The 26018-nt window shown below is 34.3% G+C and overlaps 1 protein-coding gene across 2 annotated transcripts in view; it reads left to right on the top strand.

The window, feature by feature from the left end:
* USH2A (usherin) overlaps window positions 1–26018 on the top strand; it is a 605447-nt gene that overhangs the window by 41076 nt on the left and 538353 nt on the right. For both annotated transcript variants that reach the window (XM_045536030.1, XM_045536031.1), the window contains one exon: window positions 6410–6542. In XM_045536030.1, the coding sequence (XP_045391986.1) occupies window positions 6410–6542 (133 nt within the window). The remainder of the gene's footprint in view (window positions 1–6409; window positions 6543–26018) is intronic.

Raw genomic sequence — 26018 nt, 5'->3', positions numbered from 1 at the left:
GTATGCGATACACTTAGACTTTCGCTGTACATCACTTCAAGGGCCTGGCTTGCCTGAGTTACTCAGAAGAAAACGAAAGTGATTATGTGTGGGGCTGGGATTTGGGAGGTGGGAGGGAGGAGATGACAGAGCAAAGGAACAAGTGTTAAAACACTGAGCAGGTAGAAAATGCAAAACAAACAAAAACAAGGAAAACCGTTGAGGAGCATATCTGTGCAGGAATTAATGTTCCCGTAGCATCTTTCATACAGCCAAAATGAATGAAAATTTAAGCAGTTTTTCAATGAATCGAACCAATAACAGCACACGTGCACATTCCAAATATTTGTGGGCAACTCACATAATTAATTTCTGCCAAAGCAACCTTCCCTGGATAATTACCTCAAGTCCTTATTCACATGTTTGTATAAATATAGCTTAATGGAAAATATGTAATAGGCTGGAGTATTTATTTATAATTATGTAAAAACCCATGTCAGTAAACAAGGCTCCTCTGAAAAATATCTGAAGAATTGTAGTATGACACATTTTATGTTAGAAAATGGTGCCTTTTCTTTATTGCTTAGAGTTGTAACATCATGTAGATTGTGTTGGTGGTTTTATTTTGGGGGTATCAATTAGTCAATCATTTAGTATTTATTGAGCTTCTTCTCAGCATGTAAGTCACACTCATCAAATTTGCAAATGACATAAATCTTAGAGGGATGGTAAATACATTGGGTGACAGACATAGCATCCAAAAAGATTTTGACAGCTCAGAGGAATGGGCTGAATCTAACAAGGTGAAATATAACACAGATAAATATAAACTCCTGCCCTTGGGTCCACAAAGCCAACTGCATATGTACAGGATGGGACAGACATGATTTAGTGGTGATATAAGTTTTAAAAAGGCAGTATTTTAGTAAATAGATCGACTTAATTTATCGGTTTCAGCTGCATCATGTCATTGCCAAAAATCTAGCATGCAATTTTGAATTATATTAAAGTGAAAATCCTATACCAGTTTGACAGGTCAAACCACATCTAGAGACTGTAGTATTTCTGGAGCTCCAGTTTAAGAAGAGAGAGATTAAAAACTATGTCATACTTGGAACTTCACAGAAACTAAACACAGTTATCCTGAAGAAGACTTAGGAGAGGAATGACATATTTCTTAATGTTTATATAAGCTCTCACATGGAAAAGGGATTAGATTTGTTTGGTATGGTCTCAAAAGTTAGAGCTGAGACTTAAGAATTGACGTTGTAAGGAGATACCTTTCAGTTCAGTCGTTTTTAATAATTATATATAATAGTTAAAGCTGTTCAAAGATGAAAGGTTTTCCAGAGTCTGTAGAGGCAGAATACTAGAATAGCTAAGCCTCACTCATGGTACAATGTGAGATAATAACACTATAAAGGGGCAATCTGAGAAGTAAGTGAGATGATAGAAACAAAATGTTCAGCACATTGCTGGGCACATGGTGAGTGGTTATAGCACACAGGGGATGTTCCCCTTCTTATTGTTGACATGAGGTCTGAACGCATCACTGGGTAGAGTTAGAGAAGAGACACTAAATCCACGTGTCCATTAAACTAAATGACTGTTACTTCAGGATCCTAACTGGATATAACGAACTAATTAAAGTTAGCTTTTTAAAACTGACTCTCAAACCAGCCAACCTTTTCTAGGACCTTGAATAATTTTTGTTTGTTTTCAATTCTGTGTTTTAGTATCATTATCTTTAAAATGGAGACATAGCAAACCTGCCTTGTGTTGCCGTAAAGATAAAACGAATGAATGCCCATAAAATTTTAGGACAATGCCTGACATAGTAATTTTTTAATACATGTTAAGCACTTTTATAATGCTGCAGTAGTTGACAAGGGATTATTAGAGATGATAGGACTTGAGATATATGTTTTGAAAAATACTACACATTTAGGTAAATTCCCATAAGGAAATAGCTTGACTAAATCATAGAGATGAGATTCAATATTATGTGATCATCAGACAGTGAGGAGATCTTACCAGTTAGACTAGAGATTGGCTGTTAGTGAAGGTTAGAAATAAAATTGGTTGAGTTGAGTGAGGCAAAAACTCAGATAGTCTTCAGTTTAGGATGATAAGCAATTAGATGGGATGTGTGGGGATTCCACGTGTTCTTAGGTGGAGGAATACAACATACACGTGATATTTTAAAATAGCCTTATAGAGTTTTCAGGATACATTGCCTTTCTTATGATTTAAACTTATAGATGGAATAGTGGAATCTTTTATGCAAATCCTCCTTTCACTTAGAAATAGAAATTTCTATTTCAGGACAATTTCTATTTTGGGGAGTCTAAGACTTTTCTCCTCCATAAAGTTTTCTCTTCTGATTCATATCACAGTGGTTTTCTTTTTTGTTTGAATTTCTTAACATTCGAAATGATGTTCTTCATATTTGTATTGTCCACCATCATCTTTTGACAGTGATTTTGAAATTAAGGTATTTTGCCAAATCACTGCATGTTAAGCTTATTAAAAAGGCATTATTTAGAATGCACAAAATGATTTTGCTTTGAAATGAGACCCATCAAATTAATGAAACTGGTATTCTTGGGAAGCTTGTAAGTTGGTTCTGGGAAGACAAGTCCCACAGAGAAGGACCGAAAATATGTTATACATATTCACAAATTAAGATATATTAATAACTTCTCAAAGCAACTCCTTGAAAAAGACAATAGTTCATTGACCGCATTAATAAGCATTAGTACTTAAAAACAACCATCATCTTTTATAATGATCCAAATATTATCTAGTATTTTAAAATTATTCTGTTGTTATCATACATACAAGCTCCTTGAGAGAAAAGATAATAACTTTCTTTTCTTGGTGTAACTCATAGGGCCATGATGGTAACTCACTGGGTTGAAGCTTTGTGAATTCAATTTAAATGAGAAGGATATAGGTAACAGGAAAATCATTTATACAGTAAGACAGTCAGCTTGGGTATTCTGCCTATTTATTTCCCAGCCCAAGTCAGCAGTTTCTTTTGGTTGTTAGTGGCCAGCGGAGTAGAAAAGCAGCAAAGATCTGGCATGTCAGTGGAACAGGTGATTGTGGAAAATTAGTCTAGTGGACTTGATTATATTTTGCTCTTGGTAGCTGCTCAGCCATTGTGTGATTTTCTGGACTTTAGAATTATGCTCTCTACTAATCAGACATGAGAATGGGAGGATAGTGTCAGGAATTCTACTTTTCAAAAAAATCTAGTACACTCTTGCATTCACAGTGAAGAGTACAACCTACCACAGGGACACAAATATGATCAAGGAAGTGCTTAAAATAAAATTTGAGTGTCCAAGAGAATGAACATTTGGGAGTGACCTGCTCATCTATCTCTTCTTTCCAAAGTGTTTTTGAATCTCTTATGAAGGGGACTTAAAAGCTTTTCTATAACTGCTACTGGTTTTGCTAGTAGCAAATTCATTCATTCAAAGGCACACCAAGAAACATGTACAAGCTACTCCAATCCTCCTAGGGCCAGGGAATGAGATAGGTGGGAAGTTTACTCTAGCAGAAGGCTTTCTTTTTACAAATCAGAAATTCCATTGTATGTATTCCCCTAAATAACTGGCAAGGGGATCATCAGAATGAGCTATTGCAAACAGCCACCTTAGTCTTCACAGTTCCAGGGTGATGGGGCCCCAGATCAGAATTGTAAAATAGTTTAGAGAATCTTGGACCATAAAGCATGGTGCAGAAAACCAAAGAAGATTTAATCTTATTTATAGAAAGGTGGTTGGTAAAGGAGGGGACAATGGAAGAGAGTGGCTTGGGATCATCATTAATCATTTTTTAAGTACCAACAAAGTGAAAATATCCTTCTGGAATTCATTGCAAGTGACACTGAATTCTTCTACTAAGCAAATATGTGATGAGTTGATAAAAAAAAAAAGAAGGTCCTGAACTCTTGACTACAGCTATAATACAGTGAATACAGAAAATCAAAAACATGCTTTCTATCTGACTGAAAATAAAGGTGCACTTAAACTTGTAAAAGACAACATTTTTATTTGAATGATATGACAGAACTGTCACAGGAGTGTTACCTGCTATAAAGAAAGCCTAAGAATTATTACCTTTATTAGACCAGTGACACTGAGCTTTAGCCATACATTTCTAACTTCTGTCCCTCTACAGAGACAATTTTCTTTTCTTAAATAAACTGTCATGCTAGTGTTAATATATTGTTGGCTCTCTCATGCTCTGAGAATACTGCTGATATAAAACATGTATATGTTAGATTGGTAATAGTATCTTTAGTGTAGCTGACTAGAACAAATGTGTTTCCCTCATGGCTGTGCTAATGTGATAAAGGAAAATTGGCTGTTCATCAGCTTTTGGCTGGGTAAAGACAGTAGAGATGGAACCACATTCTTTTTTATGCATTAATACCACCGAGAACTTTTCACTAGTTATATTTCATGTGCCTGCATGTTGCGCAAAGATGTTGTAAAACATGAGATAATGCTACAAATAACAAAGTAGAAAAGCCTGTATCTTTTATAATGATAACAGTCAAACACCAAATGACAGTAACAGGCTGTAAAAAATGGCATGCAAAAAAAAAAAAAATGCAGCCCTACTACCCAGAAAAGAGGAATATATCCAGGCCCAGGAGGAGGAGGAGTTGTATGATTTTAGGTCTATTAAAGCTTTGTTTTAAAATTAAATCAAATGCAATGCTGGGTCAATGGATTTAATAAAGAACATGGTTTAAATGAAAGCAGTTTGGTTAGAATGGATAAAAGCTGTGTTAGGTAACTTTTGAAGAATCAATATCACCAAGTAATTATGATGTTAACCTCTAGCTTTTTTGTTTTGTTTTTTGAGAAAGGGGGGCTTTTGAAAAAGATTTTTAAGGCCATAGTTCACATAATTATTTAAATGTATTTCAGAATAAATGTTTATCTTCACCAATATTGCAAGTTTTTCTTTTAACAGAGAAACATTTAAAAATAGAATTTATTTTTTTGAACCAGTTTTAGGCTCACAGCAAAGTTGAGTGGAAGGTACGGAGATTTCCCATCATGCCCTACCCCTACACATCCACAGACTTCCCCACTATCAAAACCCTGCACCAGAGTGGTACGTTTGTTACAACTGGTGAACCTGCACTGATGCATCTTTATCACTCCAAGTCCATAGTAGAATAGCATTTTGAATTTAATATATATTTTTATTAAAATCTTAGCATCCAACCTTTCAGTTGCATTCCTTTATGTCTCACTCTCTTTCCTTCCCTCTCTCAAACCTTTCCCTCTCCAGAGGCATTAGTTTGCCCTTTCAGCTCCTTTACTAATTAGAGTACCAATGATTCCTTTTACATTTAAGTTAAAAGCACTTGAACAGAAGGACTATCTGTAGAGACTAAAGTTGATGTCAAAACCTGTGATTAGTTTATTCAGAAATACAGGCAATCATCAAAGATTTTGTGCAGATACTATCTATGAAGTGTTCCCCATAAAAGTTTGAATTGGCTATTCAGGGTTCATGTCACACAAACAAAATTTCCGTAACTGTGGTGTAATCCAGAGGTTGTCAAACTACAACCTGTGGGTCAAAATGGCTGGTCATGTGTTTCTGTAAGTAAAGTTCTATTTGAACACAGCCACGCTCATTTGTCCACATATCGTCTATGGTTGTTTTTTGCATTGTAACATAATAGTTGAGCAGTTGTGACAGAGACCATTTGGCCCACAAACCTAAATAATTTGGCTTGCAAAGAAAAAAATATGCAAATATGCTCTGGCCATTTATGGAAAAAGTTTACTAACTCCTAATGTAGACAGTTATTAGGCTGTTTGATTGATTAGTCTTAGAATATGGTCGGCAAATTTTTGTTACCCTATATTGGGAAAAGTGTATCTGAAACTCACCATCTGTATATCAACCCCTAAGAAAGTAAATATTTATGAGAAATATTTTATACTAGTAACTTAAATTGAATTATAGCCACATGTAATACATTTTTGGAGTATCTGTTCTTGAATATTTCTCTCTGATGTATTCTTTCCTGCTTTATTTCCAGATATACCCATAACATATTTAATTAGTATTTAAAAAACAGCATATCCTCAAAAAACCTATGAAGATATAGCAATCAGAGCTGTTAAATACATGGAGCAACCAATTACGTATGTCTGTGAATATTCTGGGAGGTATCATCACAGCACAAAACCACAATATGTAGGTTTATATCTAGATCTGTAAACACACAGAGATATCATTGAACCATTAAAATAAATTGTTCTCAGTCTTCCCAACTTAGCAAAGTACAGAAGTAGGAAAGTAACTTGAAAAAGCCTGCTGAAATGTGATTATTATTAAAAAAATGTATGTGCATTTGTGCATTTGAAATAATGATAATTTCTTACAGGTTCATCAGACAAAAATGAGCTTCTTTATCAATGGTTTGGAGAAGGATCATGCAGCTTTTGATGCAAGAACTCTAAGTGGGTCAATTACAGATTTTGCCTCTGGTACTGTGCAAATAGGACAGAGTTTGAATGGTAAGATTCTGACTTCAGAATGTTATTTATTTTATCTAATTACATTGTTCCTAAAAAATGCATCAAACAAATAGTATTTTGAAATATCTAGGTGTATTCATTTCCTAGGGCTGCTATAACAAATTAGCACCAGCTGGATGGCAGCTTAATACATTATGAATTTATTCTCTCACAGTTTTGGAGGCTAGAAGTCTGCAGTCAAGGGTTCAGCAATGTTGGTTCTTCCAGAGGGTTTGAGGGAGACTCCATTCCATGCCTCTCTCATTCTGTGGCTGCTGTCCATCCTCAGCATTGCTCAACTTGCAGCTTCCTAACTCCTAACTTTGCCTCTGTCTTCATATGGTCTTCTCTGAATCTTCTCCCCCTTTCTTCTCTTCTAAGGACACTTGTCATTGAATTTAGGGCCTCTCCTTATCCAGAATGATCTCATCTTGAGATCCTTAACTTAATGACACCTGCAGAGACCCTTTTTCAAAATAAGGTCACAGTCACAGGTTCCAGGTGGACATATCTTTTGAAGTCCACTGTTCAACCCACTACACTTGGGAAGCTTCAAAATTAAAACTTCTGTATTCTGATAAACTTTAAAAGTAAGATGAATATGTAATAAACTATATATTTTTTTCTTTCTCTGTCTTTTTTGGGGGGGTTTGCATTTTAATGTAGGGCATGATTAAAGTAGGACTATAGCGCATTGGATATAAACTGAGAAATCATATTAACATGTAATAAACTAGATCTATGATGTTCATATTTTCCCACACTAAAAATGGGTGATATAGTTAAAGAAAATAGCATATACTATACACTGAAAAAAACAGAAGTTGAAATTAGAATTATCTTGAAATATCTAGCACAATGGTCTTTAAAATGCCTACATTTTAAAATAGAATATTATATTATTGTATAATATATGCTCCTTATAAAATCTAGACAATATGGAACTCTATGAAATAGACAGTCTTTTCCATATTTCCATTTTCAGAGATATAGTTTAACTTTTTATGTTCTTCCAGATTTTTAGTGCATTTTTAGCTAGAGATATAGTTATAAATATATTTTTCTAAAAATAAAATTACAATACTTATGCTTTATTTGAGCCCTCTAAAAATAAATACCTCTCCAAATGTTATAAACATTTCATGTCCTATACCTTCTCACTTAGATATATCTTATTTAAAATGGCTGCATTTTATGCAATTATATAGTTGTAATACACACTTCTAAAACAAGCTCCTATAATGAACATGTAGGTTATTTCTAATGTTTTAATATTATTAGTAGTTATTTGATAGAAAACAGTATATATATCTATATACATGTAAGGTGTTCATATCTATATTTTTATTATCAATGAATCTATCATGCATATACACACATACATATGTATTTGAGCAGTTATATGATTGCACAATTCCTTAATACCCTATACTTTGATATTAACCTCTCTGAGTTTAAATCTCATATCTCTGCTTACTTAGGTATATGACCTGGCCAAACATTTTAATGTCTCTAAAGTGTAGTCACCCCAACTTTAAATGTTGATGATGATACTGATATTCTATCATGCCAATGTGAGGACCAAATGAAGCAATGTCATAAAGCATTACTATTTTCCAAGCATCTGGCATGTAGCAGATGCTCAATGTTTATTTGTTGAATGAATAAATGAAGTGTTAAGCACTGTGCCTTGCATATACTAAACTATATTTGTAAATAATATTATTAATGTTGTTATAATTATTTCCCTAAGATAAATCCATAGAAGTTGAATGGCTGGGTTGAAGTATATGGTCATTTTATATTTTAATACATATTAGAAAGATTACTCTAATGCATAACAACAGACTACCTCCAGAAAGGTTGTGAAAATTTATAACCTTATTAAAAAATATAGCCAAGTACTTGTTTCCTTAAACACTAACTAACCTTACAAATTATCCATTTTTTTCATCCTTGCCATTCCTCTATGTAAAAAATATTGTTGGATGCTGACTTAGAATTATTTGGCCATTAATGAGTTTGAGTAGCTTTGCACATATGTTTTGATCATTTGCATTTCATTTGTGAATTCCTTATTCATGTTGGGTGTCCATATTTATACTCTGTAAATTCCTTATTTATTTGTAGAAGCTCATTAATGTTAAGAATGTTATGTTGCATATGTTTTCTCCAGTTTTTAGATGGCTTGCGAACTTTGTGTTACAGATATTTAAAAATATTAAAGTTTAATCAAGGCAAAACATGCATGCAAGATAGTGCATAAATATTAAGGGTATAGCTTGATGAGTTTTTAATATTTATATACACCTGTGAAACTCCCATCTAGAAAAAGTTGTAGAACATTTCCAGTATCTCAAAGAGTCTCTCCTAATAACTACTAACTCTAAAGGTAAACACAGAATGCTATCATTATAGACCTCTATAATTATAGATTGGTGTTGTCTATTCTTGAACTATCATACAAATGAAATCATGCAGTAGGGATTCTTTTGTGCTCCTTTTGCTTTGTATTCCTTTTGAGATTTATCCATGTTGTATATAGTTACATCTTTAGCTTTAGAAAAGACTTCTGAATAGTTTTCCAAAGTGGATGTTCCAACCAGCAATGTTAGAGAATTCCATTTGCACCACATCTTCACCAACACTTAGTATTGCCAAATGTTACCACTGTTTGCCATTCTGGTAGGTGTGTGGTGCATTTCCTAATGATTAGTGACAGTGAGAATTTTTTCATGTGCTTATTTGCTATGTGGATATGCTTGTTTGTAAACTACCTTTTGAAGTTTTTTGCCAATTTTTGATGGGTGGTTTGAATTTACTTAATAATTTGTAAAAGGTCTTTGATATTTTGAATATGAGCTTTTTGATAGATACACGATGGCAAAGTATTGTCTTCTGGGCTGTAGAGTATAGCTTCATTCTCTTGATTATAGCTTCATTCTCTTGATGAATGATATTCTTTGATAAAAAGAGCTTCTTAATTTTAATGACGTTGAATTTACTAATTTTTCTTTTATGCTTAATACATTTTGTGTTCTGTTTAGAATATCTTTGCAAACTCTGGTGTCTTGATGATATTCTCTTACACTTTATTTGGAAAACTTTATTATTTTACTTCTCAAATTTAAGTCTATGTTCTATCTGGAATAGGTTTTTGGATATGATATAAGGTAGGGGTCAAGATTCATTTTTCCCCACCTGAATATATTCTTAACTTAGAAACATTTCCTTTAGACAAATTGTTTCTACCACTCTATAGTGGTGACTTTGCCATAAATCAGATATGTGTACATGTGAAAATGGGTTTGCTTCTGAATTTTCTGTTCCAACCATCTGTCTGCCTATACTTTGGTGAAAATATTTAGTTTTAACTACTGTAGCTTCATGAATGTATTAATATCTGGCAGTGTAAGCTCTCCACTTTTTTTTTTCTTTCAAGATTGTCTATATGTACCGGAGTTTATCCATTCACCTACTGAAGGACATCTTGGTTGCTTTCCAAGTTTGGGCAATTAAGAATAAAACTGCTATACACATGAGTGTGTAGGTTTCCGTGTGAACATAAGTTTTCAACTCCTTTGGGTAAATATCAAGGAACACAATTGCTAGATCATATGGCAAGATATGTTTAGTTTTATAAGACACCACCAAATTGTCTTCCAAAGTGGCTGTACCAATTGGCATTACCATAAGCAATGAATGAGAATGAATTTGGTGTTGTCAGTGTTATGGATTTTGGGCTATTTTTTTGGTTATTTTTTTTATGCAGTTATACTCAGTATTGCTTTTGAACTTCATTTTCTAATTTTGTTATGTCATAAAAATACAATTTTTATGTTTGCTTATGTCCAGGGACCTGGTAAATTCATTATTAATTATAAGAGTTATATAATCCTATCATACGTACATAACAGGAACTTGAAATCTTTTCAAATCATTCTAATACATGTATAACATGGACATGACTTTGGAGTGGTTCTATAGATATTTATATATAACGATATGATATTGCTATTAATTATGAAATAATGCAAAATTTTAGTTTTGTTTTCCTCTGTGGTCTGAGTTGTTTAAGCTCATATCTAAAGAAAGAGGGTATATATGTTTGATACTCAAAATATATTCAAAACATTGCGGTTAAATTTCCAAACTCTAGTGTCAAACAAACCCGGGATTGAGTCTAATCTAATTGTGTTCCTTTGATCAAAATATCTACCCTATGTAAGTCTGTTTTCTAATATATTAAATGATGTTTTAACACATAATTCATAGGGATATTATAAGAATTATGTGAAACAATATGTGTATAGGACATATTGCTTGTTGTGTAGCAAATGTGCAATAAGTAGCAACTACTATTAATATTAACCTCTTTGAATATCTTTTATTTTATTATGAAACAATAGGATAAGGCTACTACTATCTTTCTATATGATTGTTGTAGGGATCAAAAGAGGAAATGTGTATAAAAGAGTCTATTACTTTAATTTGCATATGCTCTTAGATCAGACTAAACTTATGTGAAGAAGCAATATTTTAAGGAACCTATATATTTAGAAGCTTGGTTTGAGTCATTACTATATTGAAGAATTTTATAAAGTACTCTGCATGCAGAATTTTTAAATAACATATTAAATCTTGTGAGCCTTATTTCAATATTTAATCCCCATTAGTACTTCTAAAAATGTTTTATTGCACCAAATGTTGCTCAAAGTATTGGATCGTGCCATAAATTTGTCCACCATGCACTGCACGTTAAAATGACTTGCTTCTATTTTACTTCAGTATACTAAGTGTTGAATTAACGCTTCAAAAGGACAGTGTGAACTGAAGACGATATTTATTTTTAAACTGTATAAAAATAAATTTCACCCCTGGTTAGAAAACACATAAGTGGAAAAGGGTTTATTTCAAATTTTATTTGGTTTTTAGCATAATTTTCTCCTTTATGTTCTGGACATTTGAGAGCTACAAGAGGAAAAGGATATTTTAAATAATTTTTATCTTTATTCTATCAATTTATACGTACAGTTGTACCTACTGTATCTTTTCTCTAATTAGAGATGGCATATAGACCGGCTCATTACTTCTGCCTAATGAGCCAGGCTCCATGCCACCTCTCTAATCAGAAAAGAGATAGGTACAGAATGTTCCTATGGACTTATTATAAATCATTTTCTTTCTCTCGCTTGCTCCTTTTTTTTTAAATAAAAAAATTAAGTCGCTGTCCTCCATACTTTTGTCCATATCCAAGATGGTTTCATTCAAAAGAGGTAATTGTGCAGGCGATTACTGGGAGCTGAATTAAGGGTTCTCTCATGCGGTGCCAGGCCGGCTGTCTCTGCCTTGGAACAGGCACGGCCTCAAACACAGGCGTAGCGAGTGAAGCCCTGTAGCAGATCAAGATGTATCTTTTCTGTCTTCCTCTGATTGGTTCCCTGTTTACGTTTGACTCGGTTCTCCATTTTTGTGCACAGAAAGTAACAACTTTCCACATGAGTGCTGACTACCACAGAGCTTTTTCTTTGAGTCTCATCTCTAGCATAATTCTCTAGAAAAATGTGTTGCTAGTGACAACTTTCTGTTGTGGAAAGACTTGTCTTTGCCTCCCCTAGGAAATTAATCAATGGACTAAATGAATACCTTTCACTGAACCCTCATCTGTACCTTTTAAGGGAATAATCTGATGTGGCCAGGCTAATTTTCAAATACACAAATAGAAACGCCTTAGACCGTACATATTAACCAATGTTTGCTGGTTCATTTGTAGAAAATTTTCTTCTTTCAGTTCTAGATTTATTTCAATGCTTCTAGTTGGGGATATAACCCAGGGGACTTGTGCCAGCAGATAGAATATATAGTTATGGGGAGTCACTAATGTCATTGTGGTCATAAACTATAACAGCTCTCCAAATTTTGGATTTAAAATCACAGAACCGTGTGAGTGAAAACTTTTCAGAGCTATTTCTGAACTCATTTATCAACAGAGTCCTAGTTTCCCATTAAAGGTGAGAATTTGTATAATATGCATTCAAATGTGTATGACTTTCTAAAGAAAGTCATTGGTCATTAAGGAATCAATAAATGTGTGTTGAGTACCTGTTCAAGTGAATACCCAGGGAAGAAAAGGACCATCTAAAGCTAACTGCTACTTGCCTTCCCCCTCCATGTTTCTACTTTGTGTGTATCTTAACCCATCTGCTTTGTTTTTGGTTCTGGAGTTGGCATACTACTTTTAATCTCTACCAGTATCCACGTTTCTAACTTCAGCTAGGTCTATTTTCCTTTTAGTCCAGCTGAGATTATGCTAAAATTTTTCTGAGAGATTTTTTTTGGGGGAAATTAGATAAAAAGAAAAGAAATAAAAAAGTATGGAAATTGATGAATTGAGATAGGTAATTGAATGGAAGAAGAATATAGGAATAAGGTATGTAGAGCTATAGAGGGCTTTAGTTAAAGTTGATTTCAGATCATTGCAGAAAAGTTACCTAGCAATACTATGAGGCCAGTTGGCCAGTTGTGTTTTATGTCTTTGAGTGTGTGTGTATGTGTGTATATATGTGGAGATACATATATAGTGTATGCCTCACAACCATACCAAATAAAAACTGTTGACTAATTGAAGTTTGAATGTAAAATATGTAATCATAAGAGAGCAGAGAAATATGAAGCCAAATGCTTCTATAATCCTGGCATAATTGAAGACTTTTATTAGTATGATACCATGTCCAGAAACACTAAAGGAAAATATTAAAACATCTGACTAGTAAACTGAGAATTTAACATTGAAACAATACTGACCATTTTGTACTTAGTTTGGCGAGAAATAAAAAGAGATAATACCAGTGTTGGAAAGAGTTTGGGGTAACCTGGAAAACTATCAAAAGTAAAAATGTGAACACTACTTAATTCGAGATTTCTACTTCCCAGGACATTGTCTCAAGAATATAATTAGACAGGGCTTAAATATGTACTAAAAATGTTCACTGTAGAATTAAATAAAGTAGCAAATAATTGAAATCTGTTAAAGACTTCAAAAGGGAATTGATTAAATAAATTATAATTCATGTGTACCATGGAATAGTTTACACCATTAAAAGGAATGAAATGTCTTTTTGTAGAGACATGGCAATCGGTTCATGATATGTTATTACATGAAACAGGAAAGAATGTGTAGTATAGCAGCTAATTTAATGTATATGTTTTTAAAAGTCTAGAAGGGCATATGCCAAGGTGTTATTCAGAATTTTAATAAGTTTTTACTCTTGTAAATGTATTTTGAAGTGAAGTTACTCATGACACAAATTTTAATAAACAAGAAAATCCCCTACAACAAAAAATTACATCAGCAGAGCCAAGGTTGAGAATTCCTGGCCTGCATACTTGCCAGTGCTAGATATTGTCATTCTTTTTAATCTTGCCAATATGGTAATTTAAAAAATGATACCTTATTTTATTTTGTGCCTCTTCAGGATAATGGAGTTATTTTTACTTCTTTATATATTATTTGAAATTTGTTATAATGAACATGTGTTTCTGTAATTCTTTTGAAGGACTATTGAAGATTTTTTAATAAATCTAAAAATCTAAAAAAAAAATAATCTCTATGAATGGGACTGCAAGGAACTGAATTTCAAATTTCTTTTTGTATTGATTGCAATTTTTCAATAAACTATAATAAAATATTTTCTAATTTTGAACAAAATAAGAAATGGAAGCATTGTACAGAGTAGATTTATCCTCTGAATGTAACTGTAGTTCAGCCAGAGACACCTAATTTGTGTAGAGGGTAGTCTTGAAAATGGTAATAATTTAAATTCTATACTGGGCACATGGATTGAGGAAACACAGACCTGCACTGGACATTTAACTCATTGTACATACAAATTATTATTGCTATAATAATTAGTGCCTGAGAAGCAAGGCATGAGATTTAGAATCAGACAGATTTGGGTTTGAATCCTATCTCTGCTTTTTATCAGCCAAGTGACTTTGGCAAAGAATTTAACTTCTCAATCCAATTTCCTAATTTGTTTTCTCATTTGTAAAATGTGTTTTATATACATACTTTTTAGAGTGATTGTAAAGCTTATAAGTAATATTTTATTCACTTTAAGTATTCAATAAAATTTTGTTATAAATGTTACTAATGTTAATTATTTTTTAAAATTTCAAAGTATTGGGGTACAAATGTTTTTGGTACATGGATACTTTGCATAATGCTTAAGTTGGGGCTTTTAATGTGCCCATCACCAGAATAGTGTTCATTGTACCCAATAGGTAGATAGTGTTTAAGTTTATTGACTTTGTGAAACAAGTATTTTTGAATAATGGTCATGAACTATATTTAATTTTTTGGCTCAAAATCAAAATTTGCCTAGGTTGAGGAAGACAAAAATTTCAATTTAGAGTAATGACATAGTAGATATTGGTAAATGCTGTGTTTTGTTTATTGAAACACGACGAAATAATTTCTCTCTGTTTTTAAAAGTTAGCCCATTCTGGCACTCTTCATTGTTTCCTGCAAATCCTGGGTTCTACTTGATGTTATTTCTTGGCAGCTGGAAGGAATTTTTTTTTTTCATTGCTTGTAGTTCAGTCTCCTAAAATAAATTCTCTCTGCTTTTGTGAAAATGTCTTTATTTACTTCTGAAGGATATTTTCATTGGATATAGAATTCTACATTGATTATTGTTATTATTTCTTTTAGAACTTCAAAGACTTTGTTTCATTACCTTTTGACCTTCATTCTTTCTGGTGGGAAGGCAGCCATCATTTATATCAATGTTCCCTTGTGTGCTATACATTGTTTTCCTCTTGGTGTTTTTAAAAAAAAATTTTATCTTTCATGTTATCAGTTTGACTGTGATATACCTAGGCATGGCTTTCATTGTATTTACCCTGTTTGAGGTTTGCTCAGATTCTGGGATCTCTAGGTGGTGTTTCCATTACTGTAGGAAGCTCTTGATATTAATAATTATCTCTTCAAACTTTCTTTCTTTGTTTCTTTTTCTTTTCTTTTCTGTATTTTTTTCCTCTCTGTTTTCTTTCTCCTTTTCTTCTAGGACTCTAATTACATTTATGTTAGAGCATTGGATATTGTCCCATAGATCTTTTTATTTTATTTTTTTATTTCAGGATATTATGAGGGTACAAACATTTTGGTTACATCTTATGGCTTTGCCTCACCCAAGCGAGGATTAGTTAACAGGATTAAACAACTTTCCACTGTCCCTCACTTTCTTGATGTGCTCTGCTCCCTCTTTACTCAGCTTAAGTTTCCTGGTCAGTCATTACATCCACACACTTGCACACACCTTGACTCCCCTGACTTTTTCTCACTTCTAATATTACCTCTGTAATACCACATCATTGTTTAAATATACCCAATCAGGACGTTTTGTCCCACCTTAAATTCATGATATAAACCTCCTATGTGTCCAGATGTTGCCCTGTAATCACTCCAGATTGCCCTCATTCATTCACTTTTCCTGTCTCCCAACTATTTTATATGTTTTCTTCTCTCCTCAAATTTCTTATCCTGATTCTCAGCTGATATTACCTCTGACTCTACTATAAATAAATAACAAAAGGACTTCTTTAGATTTCCACTATATTTACCCACCTCTAACATATAATCTAGATCTGGCCAAGAACATTCTCCCAGAATTTTCTCCCATTTACTCCTACATAAAATTTTCTTGTATTAATAGAACATTTTCAAGGGCATAAAGACAGACTATTATTTTCCCATTAAGAAAACCTTTTTTGGCTGGGTGTAGTGGCTCACCCCTGTAATCCTAGCAGTCTGGAAGGCCAAGGCTGGAGGATCACTTGAGGTCAGGAGTTCGAGACCAGTCTGAGAAAGAGCAAGACCTCGTCTCTACTAAAAATAGAAAAAATTTGCCGGGCCTGGTGGTTTGTGCCTATAATCTCAGCTACTCAGGAGGCTGAGGCAGGAGAATCACTTGAGTCCAGGAGTTTGAGGTTGCTGTGAGATAGGCTGATGCCACGGCACTGTAGCCCAGGTGACAGAGGAAGACTCTTGTCTAACAAAAAAAAAAAAAAAAAAACAAAACCAAAAAACACCTTTCTTGATTCCTCATTTCCTCCACTAGCCACCATTTTATTTCTTTGCTCCCCTTTTTAGAAAAACTCCACCAAAGTGTTTTCAACAATAAGGGTTTTTTAATTCCTCTTTTCCAATTCTGCTGACTGCAGCTAGACTTTAGCTCACCACTATACTTACGCTACACTTGTCAAATCTCTACTGACCTTCACATCATAAATCTAATTGTTAATTTCAAGTCTTTATCTTTTTGACCTGTCAACACCAGTTAATGGAGTTGATCATGCCTTCTTCCTTGGTATAGTTCCTTCACTTGGCATATAAGACTCCATCATCTCTTGGCTTGCCTCTTAATTTCTAGTTGCTATTTCTAAGTTTGATTTACTGGTTCCTCTTCATTTACTTGACTTCTTAATATTGGTATCCCAGGCATGAAGACTTAGCTCTGTTCTCTTGTCTGTATACACTCACTCCCTTAAACAGCACCTCCAGTTTTATGATCTAAATATCATCTTTAAAAGACTTGACTTCCAAATTTAAATCTACCCCCTCCAGATTTCTTTCCTAAACTCTAGACTGTTGCACACATCAGATTACCCCAAATCCAAATTTGAATGTTTAATTTCAATCTCCAAATTAAACTTATTTTTTCCAAGACTGAACTGTTTTTTTTTTTTTTTAAAGACTACTCACTTTGGTCCACACAAGTGAGGGCAATTTATTTCCACTAATAAAGATAAAAATTCTGGAGTCATCCTTGTCCATTCTCTTCCTCTCACATTTGACATCATATAGGTCAGAAAAATCCTGTTGGTGTTAACTTCAAAATATATCCTGATTTTTATTTCTTCTCACCACTTCTACTAGAATCATCCCAGTTCAAGTGGTGTTCGCTGCTCTTGCCTGGATTACTATGTAGTCTTTTAACTGTTTCCACTCTGGTCCTCTGCTTTATTTTCAACACAGCAGCCAGAGCTGTTCTGTTAATTAAGAGACAAACATGTTGATTCTCTGCTCAAAATGCTCTGTTCCCCATTTTACCAGAGTGAAAGCCACCATTCTTCCTATGGCCTGCAAGACCTAATTGATCTGATTGTATTTATTTCTCTGGCTTTGTTTCCTAGTATTGTTTGTTTCGTTCTCTTTGTCTCAACCAAATTGTCCTTCTTGCTGTTTCTTGACTATGTGAGGTGCTCTTCCTGTCTTAGGGCATTTAAACCATTGGCTGTTGCTTCAGCCTGGAACTTTGTACCTCCTGACACATGGGTCTGACTCCCTTCCCTGCTTCAGTCTGCTCAAATACCACCTTCTTAAAGATGCCTTCTGTTTACAATTGCAAACACCAGTTTCCCCACTTTGGGTTATCATTATGCTATTCTATTTTTTCCATAGCACTTGCCATCTTTAATGTGTTATATAATTTACTTGTTTTTGCTGTACGTATCTATTTTCCCTTCTAGAATGTAAGAGGAGAAGGCAGGGGTTTTTTTGTTTGCTTTGCTCACTGATGGCCCATGAGCCAGAAGATTGTCTGCCAGTACATTTGCTGAATAAAGGAATGGCTGAATGGATCTGAAGGGCTGAAGTCTTTTCAGCTTAAATCAGTTTGTTAACCTCACCTCTTTGGTAATATTCCAGAAATAATATCGAATGAACTAGATTGGTGAGAATGGAAAATATTGCAAAGAAATAGTTGAGCAGACATTGTGATTAAAGGAGAGGAAGGAGACACAAAGATATTTTTGAGATATATCATAAAGAGAAATAGAGAAGTTGAGGTTTAGTGTGTATATGGACCTGAAGCAGGGTAGGGTTGGGAGGGGAGAAAAGGAAGAGGTGGGAGAGAGGAATGGGAAGGAGTAGAGGAGGGAGGGGCAAGGGGAGAGAGTAAGTTTAGGGAATGAGTGTTAGTAATTTACTACACAACAGAGTATCAAGGAGAATGAGAATTATAAAACTGAAAATCACACACAGTGTAGACATCAAGAGTGTACTTTCAGGCCAGGCACGGTGGCTCATGCTTGTAATCCTAACATTCTGGGAGGCCGAGGCGGGAGGATGGCTCAAGGTCAGGAGTTTGAGGTTGCTGTGAGCTAGGCTGATGCCACGGTACTCTAGCCTGGGCAACAGAACGAGACTCTGTCTCAAAAAAAAAAAAAAAAAAAAAAAAAGAATGCACTTTCAGTATAGTGATGGGGGTAGAAAAGGGATTATAGATAATTTAAAATGATGAGGGAAAGAAAGCTTTGAGCAAGGATGTTGGAGAAGGATGGCTCTGAAGAGAAGGAAAGGAATTGAATGGAGTTAGCATAGTATTAGATTCTGTTCTCTGGTGGTTTATTAATTTGAATATTTTATAGCCAGCTGTTAATTCTTCAGGATAATACCTTTCTTTTCACTGATCTTAACTAGTGATTCTGGAAAGTGAATTTTTAAACTTTCCTCAATTGAAGATATTTTATAATAGTACTGTATATGTATTGTATAATTGTGTAATAAGATGTTAATTATATTAATATATGACTATTGAGCATGTGCTTTTTTGTGTGAAATACTGATATCATTTGGACTTTTATTTTCTTATGGTTCAGTGACAGAGAATATAATTATCCTTTGATATTATGCCTAAATATATTAACAATAACAATAATAAAACCAGAAAACTCATTTTAATGGTTTTTTTTGGCCTGAAGCCCTTACCGTAGTGAGCATAAAAAAATAAGCAAATAGATTTGGCTCTCTGTTCTAGAGCCATCATATTTTGAAATTCTGGATTTTTGTTACTTGTTTTTTAATTCCTCTCAAAATAAAATGTTCTCTTTAGGGTCACAGTAAAGTAAATAGTGATCAGATAATTAACCTGACCCTATCATGCATAATTTTAACTTTAATTTTAATTATTGATAGAAATGATGAAAAGCCATTACCTAAGTCTTGGTTGAATGGACACAAATATATTTTTTATTGTACCACATTGAGAGTTTGTTTCTTAGCCATATGAATCTATTAATGGTATGGCCAAAACGCTCAGTCTGAAGCATTGCTATTTGCAGTGATGAGGATTATGAGTTTGATATCATAATAGATTATTTTCTAAAAATTTAACAAGAAATTATCTTTAGGTCTTTATAACCTATTAGAAGGATCTCTATCAATTATTACTTCTAGTTCTAACTTAAAATTTTTAGTTTTCAAGGACAGAGCTAGTCTTAATAACTTGTTTCTATGTCCACTGAGCTTAGTGTTTATAGAAACACATTTTTTTACATGTCAGTGATACTTCCAGGTAATGGACACTTATGGCTTTGAAATTTTAAAATATATTTATTTATGTATTTTAATTTCAATTTCAATAGATTAAGGGAGGACAAGTGTTTTTCGTTAGGTGGGTGAATTGCAGAATCACGAAGGTCAGGGCTTTCAAGGGAAATAGCTGCTCCTGAGAGCCCCAGGATCAGTGGTCCCTTATGGCACCCACGCCACTGAGGAGTAGTGGGTGGGAGAGGGGAGGGGGAGGAAAAGAGTCTGAATGGAGGAGAGCTGGCACTCTGGTCCCCTCTGTCCCTGTCCCCAGAAGGCAGCCCATCTGGGATGTCCAAGCTTTGGGATCACACAGTACCCCCAGGACCCACTGGCCCTCTGTGGCCACTGCAGTCTGGGCAGGAGTTGGGAAATCCTTGTGTGGGGACCAGTGACACGAAATCTGAAGACTGAAGCTCTCTGGGGAGGACAGAGGCACACAATAGGTGGAGAAGGAGTATGGTGTCTGCGGCCTCAGCTTGGGACCGTGGAGACAGGAAGTGACCCCGAGGGGGCTGACAGCACGATGCTTTGTTTTCAGGAAGCTCCTAGTTCACTGGCCACAGCAGCTTTTGGGCTCTTGAGAGTAGAGAAACTCTCCAGTACCTTGACAGCCTGGTAACTAGCAGAGGTGTGAGGGGAGGAGAAAGAAAACTCCCACCTACCCTTTCCATGGGACTCCACATTTCTTGGGGGTTGATCTCTGCTGAAATCTTGCTCCTTCTTATTCTCCTCTGTAACTTCTTTCCATGGAATCTTCAGTGGGTTTAGCATTTTCCCTCAGAATTACACCCAAGCTGTTTTTTTCCATCTAAAACTTTTCCTTGTTTCTGAGATGATCTGGCACCCATGTCTGTAGTCAGCCATCTTGCCCCACCTGCCCTGACTTTGTTTATGTTTTCAAAGAAACAATTTTTTGTTTTGCTGAAACTTTGTGTTGCTGTTCGGTTTTGATTTCCTTTAGTTCAACTTTTATCTTTGTTATTTCTTTTCTTCTGCTAACTTTGGGTTTGGGTTTTCCTTTTTCAGTTCCTTGAAGTATGACCTTAGGCTTTTAATTTGTGATCTTTCTTTTAGATGTAGACATTTAAGGCTATGAACTTCCCTCTTAAGCACTAATTTTGCTGGCATTCCAGAGATTTTGAAAGCCTGTATTGTCTCTGTCATTCAATTTGAAAAATCTTTTGATTTCCTTCTTGATTTTATTATTGACTCAAGGATCATTCAACAGTGGGTTGTTTAATTTCCACGTAGTTTTGAGATTTCCTTTTGAAATTAATTTCTAGTTTTATTCCACTGTGGTCTGAGAAGATATATGGTGAGATTTCAGTTTTTCTGAATTTGCTGAGACTTGTTTTGTCACCTAACATATGCTCTATCTTGGAAAATGTCCCATGTGCTGATGAGAAGAATGAATATTCTGCAGTTTTTGGGTAGAATGTTCTGTAGATGTCTCTTAGGTCCATTTGTTCTGGTGTCCCATTTAAGTCAAATGTTTCTATGTTGATTTTCTGCCTTGATGATTTGTCCAGCTCTGTCAGTGGAACATTGAAGTTCCTGGCTATTATGATGTTCCTGTTTATTTCTTCCCTTAGATCTAGTGGAATTTGTTTTATGAATCCGTGAGCTCCTGTGTTAGGTTATATATTAAGATTGTTATAACTTCTTGTTTAATTGCTCCATTTATCATTATATGATGACTATATTTGTCTTTTTATATCATTGTTGATTTAAAGTCTATTTTGACTAATTTCTCCCGCTCACTTTTGGTTTCCATTGTATGGGATATTTTTTCCACCCCGGCGTCTGTGAGAATCTCTGAGTTAAATGGATTTCTTGGAGACAACATATATTTGAGTTATGTTTTTTTTTTTTTTTTAATCCATTCAGCCATCTATATCTTTTAAGTGGGGCATTTAGACCATTTCTATTCAATGTAGTATTGATACATGCAATACTCTGCTGCTTATCATGTTGATTGTTGCCTAGCTGCTTTGTTTTGTCCCTTGTGTTACTATTTTATAAGAGCTGTGAGTTTTAACTTTTGGGTGTTTTTTACACTGGTAAATATCTATTGTTCTGTGTATAGAGCACTTTTAAACATTTCTTATAGGGAAGGTCTAGTGGTGACAAATTCCCTTGGTGTTTGCGTGAGAAAGTCCACTTGGTTTATAAAGTTACGGAAGTCTTTTGTTTCCCTGTTTATTTTCTATCTAATTGCTCTCTCCATGATTGAAAATAGGATATTGACATCTCTGCTATTATTAAATTGTCTATTTCTCTCTTCAAAACTGTCAGACTTTGTAGTTTTTACTGTTGTTAGATACTTCTGTGTTTACAATTGTTTAACCTTCTTGATGGGTTGATATCTTACAATGTCCTTCTTGTCTCTAGTAACAATTTTTGTGTTAAAGTTTATTTTTGGTTACTATTTGTGTCATGTATCTTTACCTTTTAACATTTAAGCTACTTGTTTCTTTGTAGAGTTTGTCTCTTATAGAAAGTATGAAGGTGAATTATGTTTTTCTGTTCTTTCAATGTCTGATTTTTGATTGGAGTGCTTAAGCAATTTACATTAACATTTACTGGCAAAATAGTTTCAATGCCACTTTGTTGTTATTTTTCGGTATGCTAGGTCTTCTACATTTCTCTATTCTTACATTACTGTCCTCTTTTGTGTTATATAGATATTTTCTAGTGTACCATTTTAATACACGTGTCATTTCTTCTATTATGATTGTCATTATTAGTAGTTTCCCAGGGCATTACAATTAACATCTTAACTTAGAAACATGTAATTCGAATTAATACCAACCTCATTTTAACAGTATATAAAACTTTGCACTTACATAGTTGTTCTTTCTGCTTTCTTTTATGCTGCTATGGTTATACATGTTATATCTTTTTACATTGGATGCCCATCAACATAGATTTGTAAGTATGGCTTTATGAAGTTGTCTTGTAAAATAGATAGGAGAGAAAAAGAATTACAGGTAAAAATACATTTATATTCTCTCTTACATTTACCTATGTAATTACCTTTACAGGTGCTCTTTATTTCTTCATGTGGATCAGAGTTACTGTCTAAAATTATTTCATTTCAGCCCAAAGCACTTCCTTTAGTATTTCTTGTAGAGCATGTCTGCTAGTGATGAACTATCTTGGTTTTTGTTTATCGAGGAGTGTCTTAACTTATACTGCATTTATGAAGGACAGTTTTGCTGGAAACAGAATTTTTGGTTAAATGTCTTTTCTCTTTCAGTACTTCAAATGTGTCATCCCACTGCCTTCTGGCCTCAGTGGTTTCTAAGGTGAAATCTATGGTTAATTTTTATTGAGGATCCCATGCATGAGATGAGCTGTATTCCTTTTACTGCTTTCAAGTTTGTCTCTTTGTCTTTGTCTTTGAACAGTTTCATTTTGATGTATTGTGGTATGGATCTCTGAATTGATCCTTTTTGGAGTTCATTGAGCTTTTCAGATGTGTAGATTAATGGTTTTCATCAAATTTGGGAAGTTTTTAGTGATGATTTTTCTAAATATTCTTTCTGTTCTGTTGTCTGTTCTCTGGAACTCCCGTTATGCTTATGTTGGTACACTTGTTGGTGTCCCGCTGACCTCTGAAGCTCTGTTAATTTTTCAGCATTCTTTTCCTTTCTATTCTTCAGATGGGATAATCTGAATTGAATTATATACACATTCACTGATTCTTTTCTTCTGTCCATTCAAATATACTGAGCTCCTCTAGTGAATTTTTCATTTTTTAATTTTCTACTTCTTATACTCCCTTTGCTGAGGCATTTTTCTCATACTTAGTTCCTTAGACCTTTTTTTAAGTTCTTTAAGCATATATAAAATAATTGCTTTAAAGCATTTGTCTAGTAAGTTAAATGTATAGGCTTACAATTCGCCCAGTTTCTATTGCCCATTTTTCCTCCCCTGCATATTGTTTATAGGAGTTTCTCTGCATATGTCAAATTTTGTTGAAACAAGACATATTAAGTATATAACATAGGAAATTTTGAAAACGGATTCTTTCCTTTCCCAGAGTTTGTTGTTGTTTTTATTTGTATTGTTATTGCAGTTTGCTTGTTTAGTGACTTTCCTGAACTAATTCTGTACAGTCTGTTTCTTTGTCATTATATGGTCAGTGAAGACTGTGTTTGCTTAGCTTAGTAGTCAGCTGATGGTTGAACAGAGAATTTCTTAAATCCCTAGAACCAACAAATTTTTAAGTTCTTTGCTGCAGGGTCTGTATGCATGTTGAAGCATGCCTTCAACACTCGGGCAGTTTAGCACTCTTCTTCAATCACATATTTCTGCTTGTGCAGAGCCTCAAGGTCAGGCTATGGTGAGAGCTTAGGTCCTTCTCAAGATTTTCTTCAGCTTGTGCCTATGCCTGGACATGCATGTAGCCCTTTGCATGTGCATAGCCTTGTAGATTCCCAGCCATATGTCAGCTTTGCAAAGCCCCCTGTGGACATGTCAATCCCCATATTCTCCTTTTAAGTGTCTTTGTTTGTTGTTTTCTCCAATAGTTATTCTACCTTGGTCATCTGCAATGTTAAGCAATTGCCACTGATTGTTTTCAACAAACATGGTAAAGGCTGTTTCAGACTGGTGAACTCTGAGTCAGTTTAAGCCTTTCTGTTTGAGTTTTCTAAGGTACTGCCCGATCAAATAATGATAGTTATTTGAGGATGGGTCTTTGCAGAGCCCCAGTCCCATTCTGATCCTTCCAGCAGCTGCTAGGCTTCTGATTTTCACTCCAATTGCAGACTGTTCATTTTCAAGGCTGCAATTAAGTGACAGAGAGGAGAATGGGAACAGGGAAAGTTAAAATGCCACAGACCATGTTGTTCTTATCAATATTCAGACATATAAAAAATAAACACTTCCTACATTGTTGCAAGTCTTTGGTTTATTTCCAGAGTTCCAAAAAAGTTAATTTGACACTCTTTGCTAGTGTTCTCAAGACTTTTATGGCAGAGTGACTTTTCAGTTGTTCTTACTCTGCCATTCTTGATGATATCCTGTTATTTGTTTCATCCACGTCTTGTAGTTTTTACCTATAGACACTGCCATGCTTTGTTAGATTTATAACTAGTATTTCATGTTTTGGGTGCTAATATAAATAGTAATTAAAAATTTTAATTTCTATTAATTCATTGCTGGTATATAGAAATTTTGAATTGATTTTTACATATTGAATTTCTGCCATACAAAATTGCTAAATTCACTTATTATTTCTAATAGCTTTTGTGTAGATTCACTGAAATTTTCTACATAGACAATCATGCTATCTGCAAATAGAGGCAGTTTTATTTCTTCTTTTCTGATTGATGTGACATTTATTTACCCTTATTGAGAATCTGTTTTTATCTGATTTATATATTAGATTACTTAGAGTTTCCCCATTTAACTAATTTTATGTTGCCACTCAGTTGTAATGCAGATCCACTCCTTTCCAGTCATTACCTGCTTTCTGACTAGACAACTATGAGGTCTTTGTTGTATGAGTCATGTCTATTTCCCTGATCAATTTATATAATTTAGATCTATCTGTGCCACATGAATATTTTTCAGAGAAAAGTCTTTCTATGGAATGTTTATTCCAGTGAGTATCTGTTCTTTAAAAATTGGCAACTAGTGAAGGAATGAGTAAAATCCATCCCAATGAATGTCCTTGAAATATTTTAGAGCATTCTCCCTCCCCCCCCAAATCATAATTCTCTTATTTGGGATGGATGATTCACATTACCTCTAGGTCTTTAGAAAACTTTTCTGTTTTTAAGAAAAATTCCTTCAAAGGTGAATTCTGTGGCAGTGAATATGATTGCAGACTCCAAAATTTAAAACTAAAATGGTTTTTTAAAGGTTATAAAACCCAACCCCTTTATTTTATAGATGATAAAATAGATTTCATTATCCCTCTGCAGCAGAGCTTCCCTTTAACTATTATTAAAATATAGGAAGTGAATTCCAATTTATCAGCACTGAAAGGTACACCTCCACTCCTGACACCCTGGTCTGACTACCCTCATTTTTCACCTGGATGACTGTAATAACCTCCTAACTGGTCTCTTAGCTTCTGCCCTTGTCCC

This window comes from Lemur catta, chromosome 23 (assembly GCF_020740605.2).
Source record: "Lemur catta isolate mLemCat1 chromosome 23, mLemCat1.pri, whole genome shotgun sequence".
NCBI lineage: Eukaryota > Metazoa > Chordata > Mammalia > Primates > Lemuridae > Lemur > Lemur catta.
This window is presented reverse-complemented; position numbering and strand designations above follow the sequence as displayed.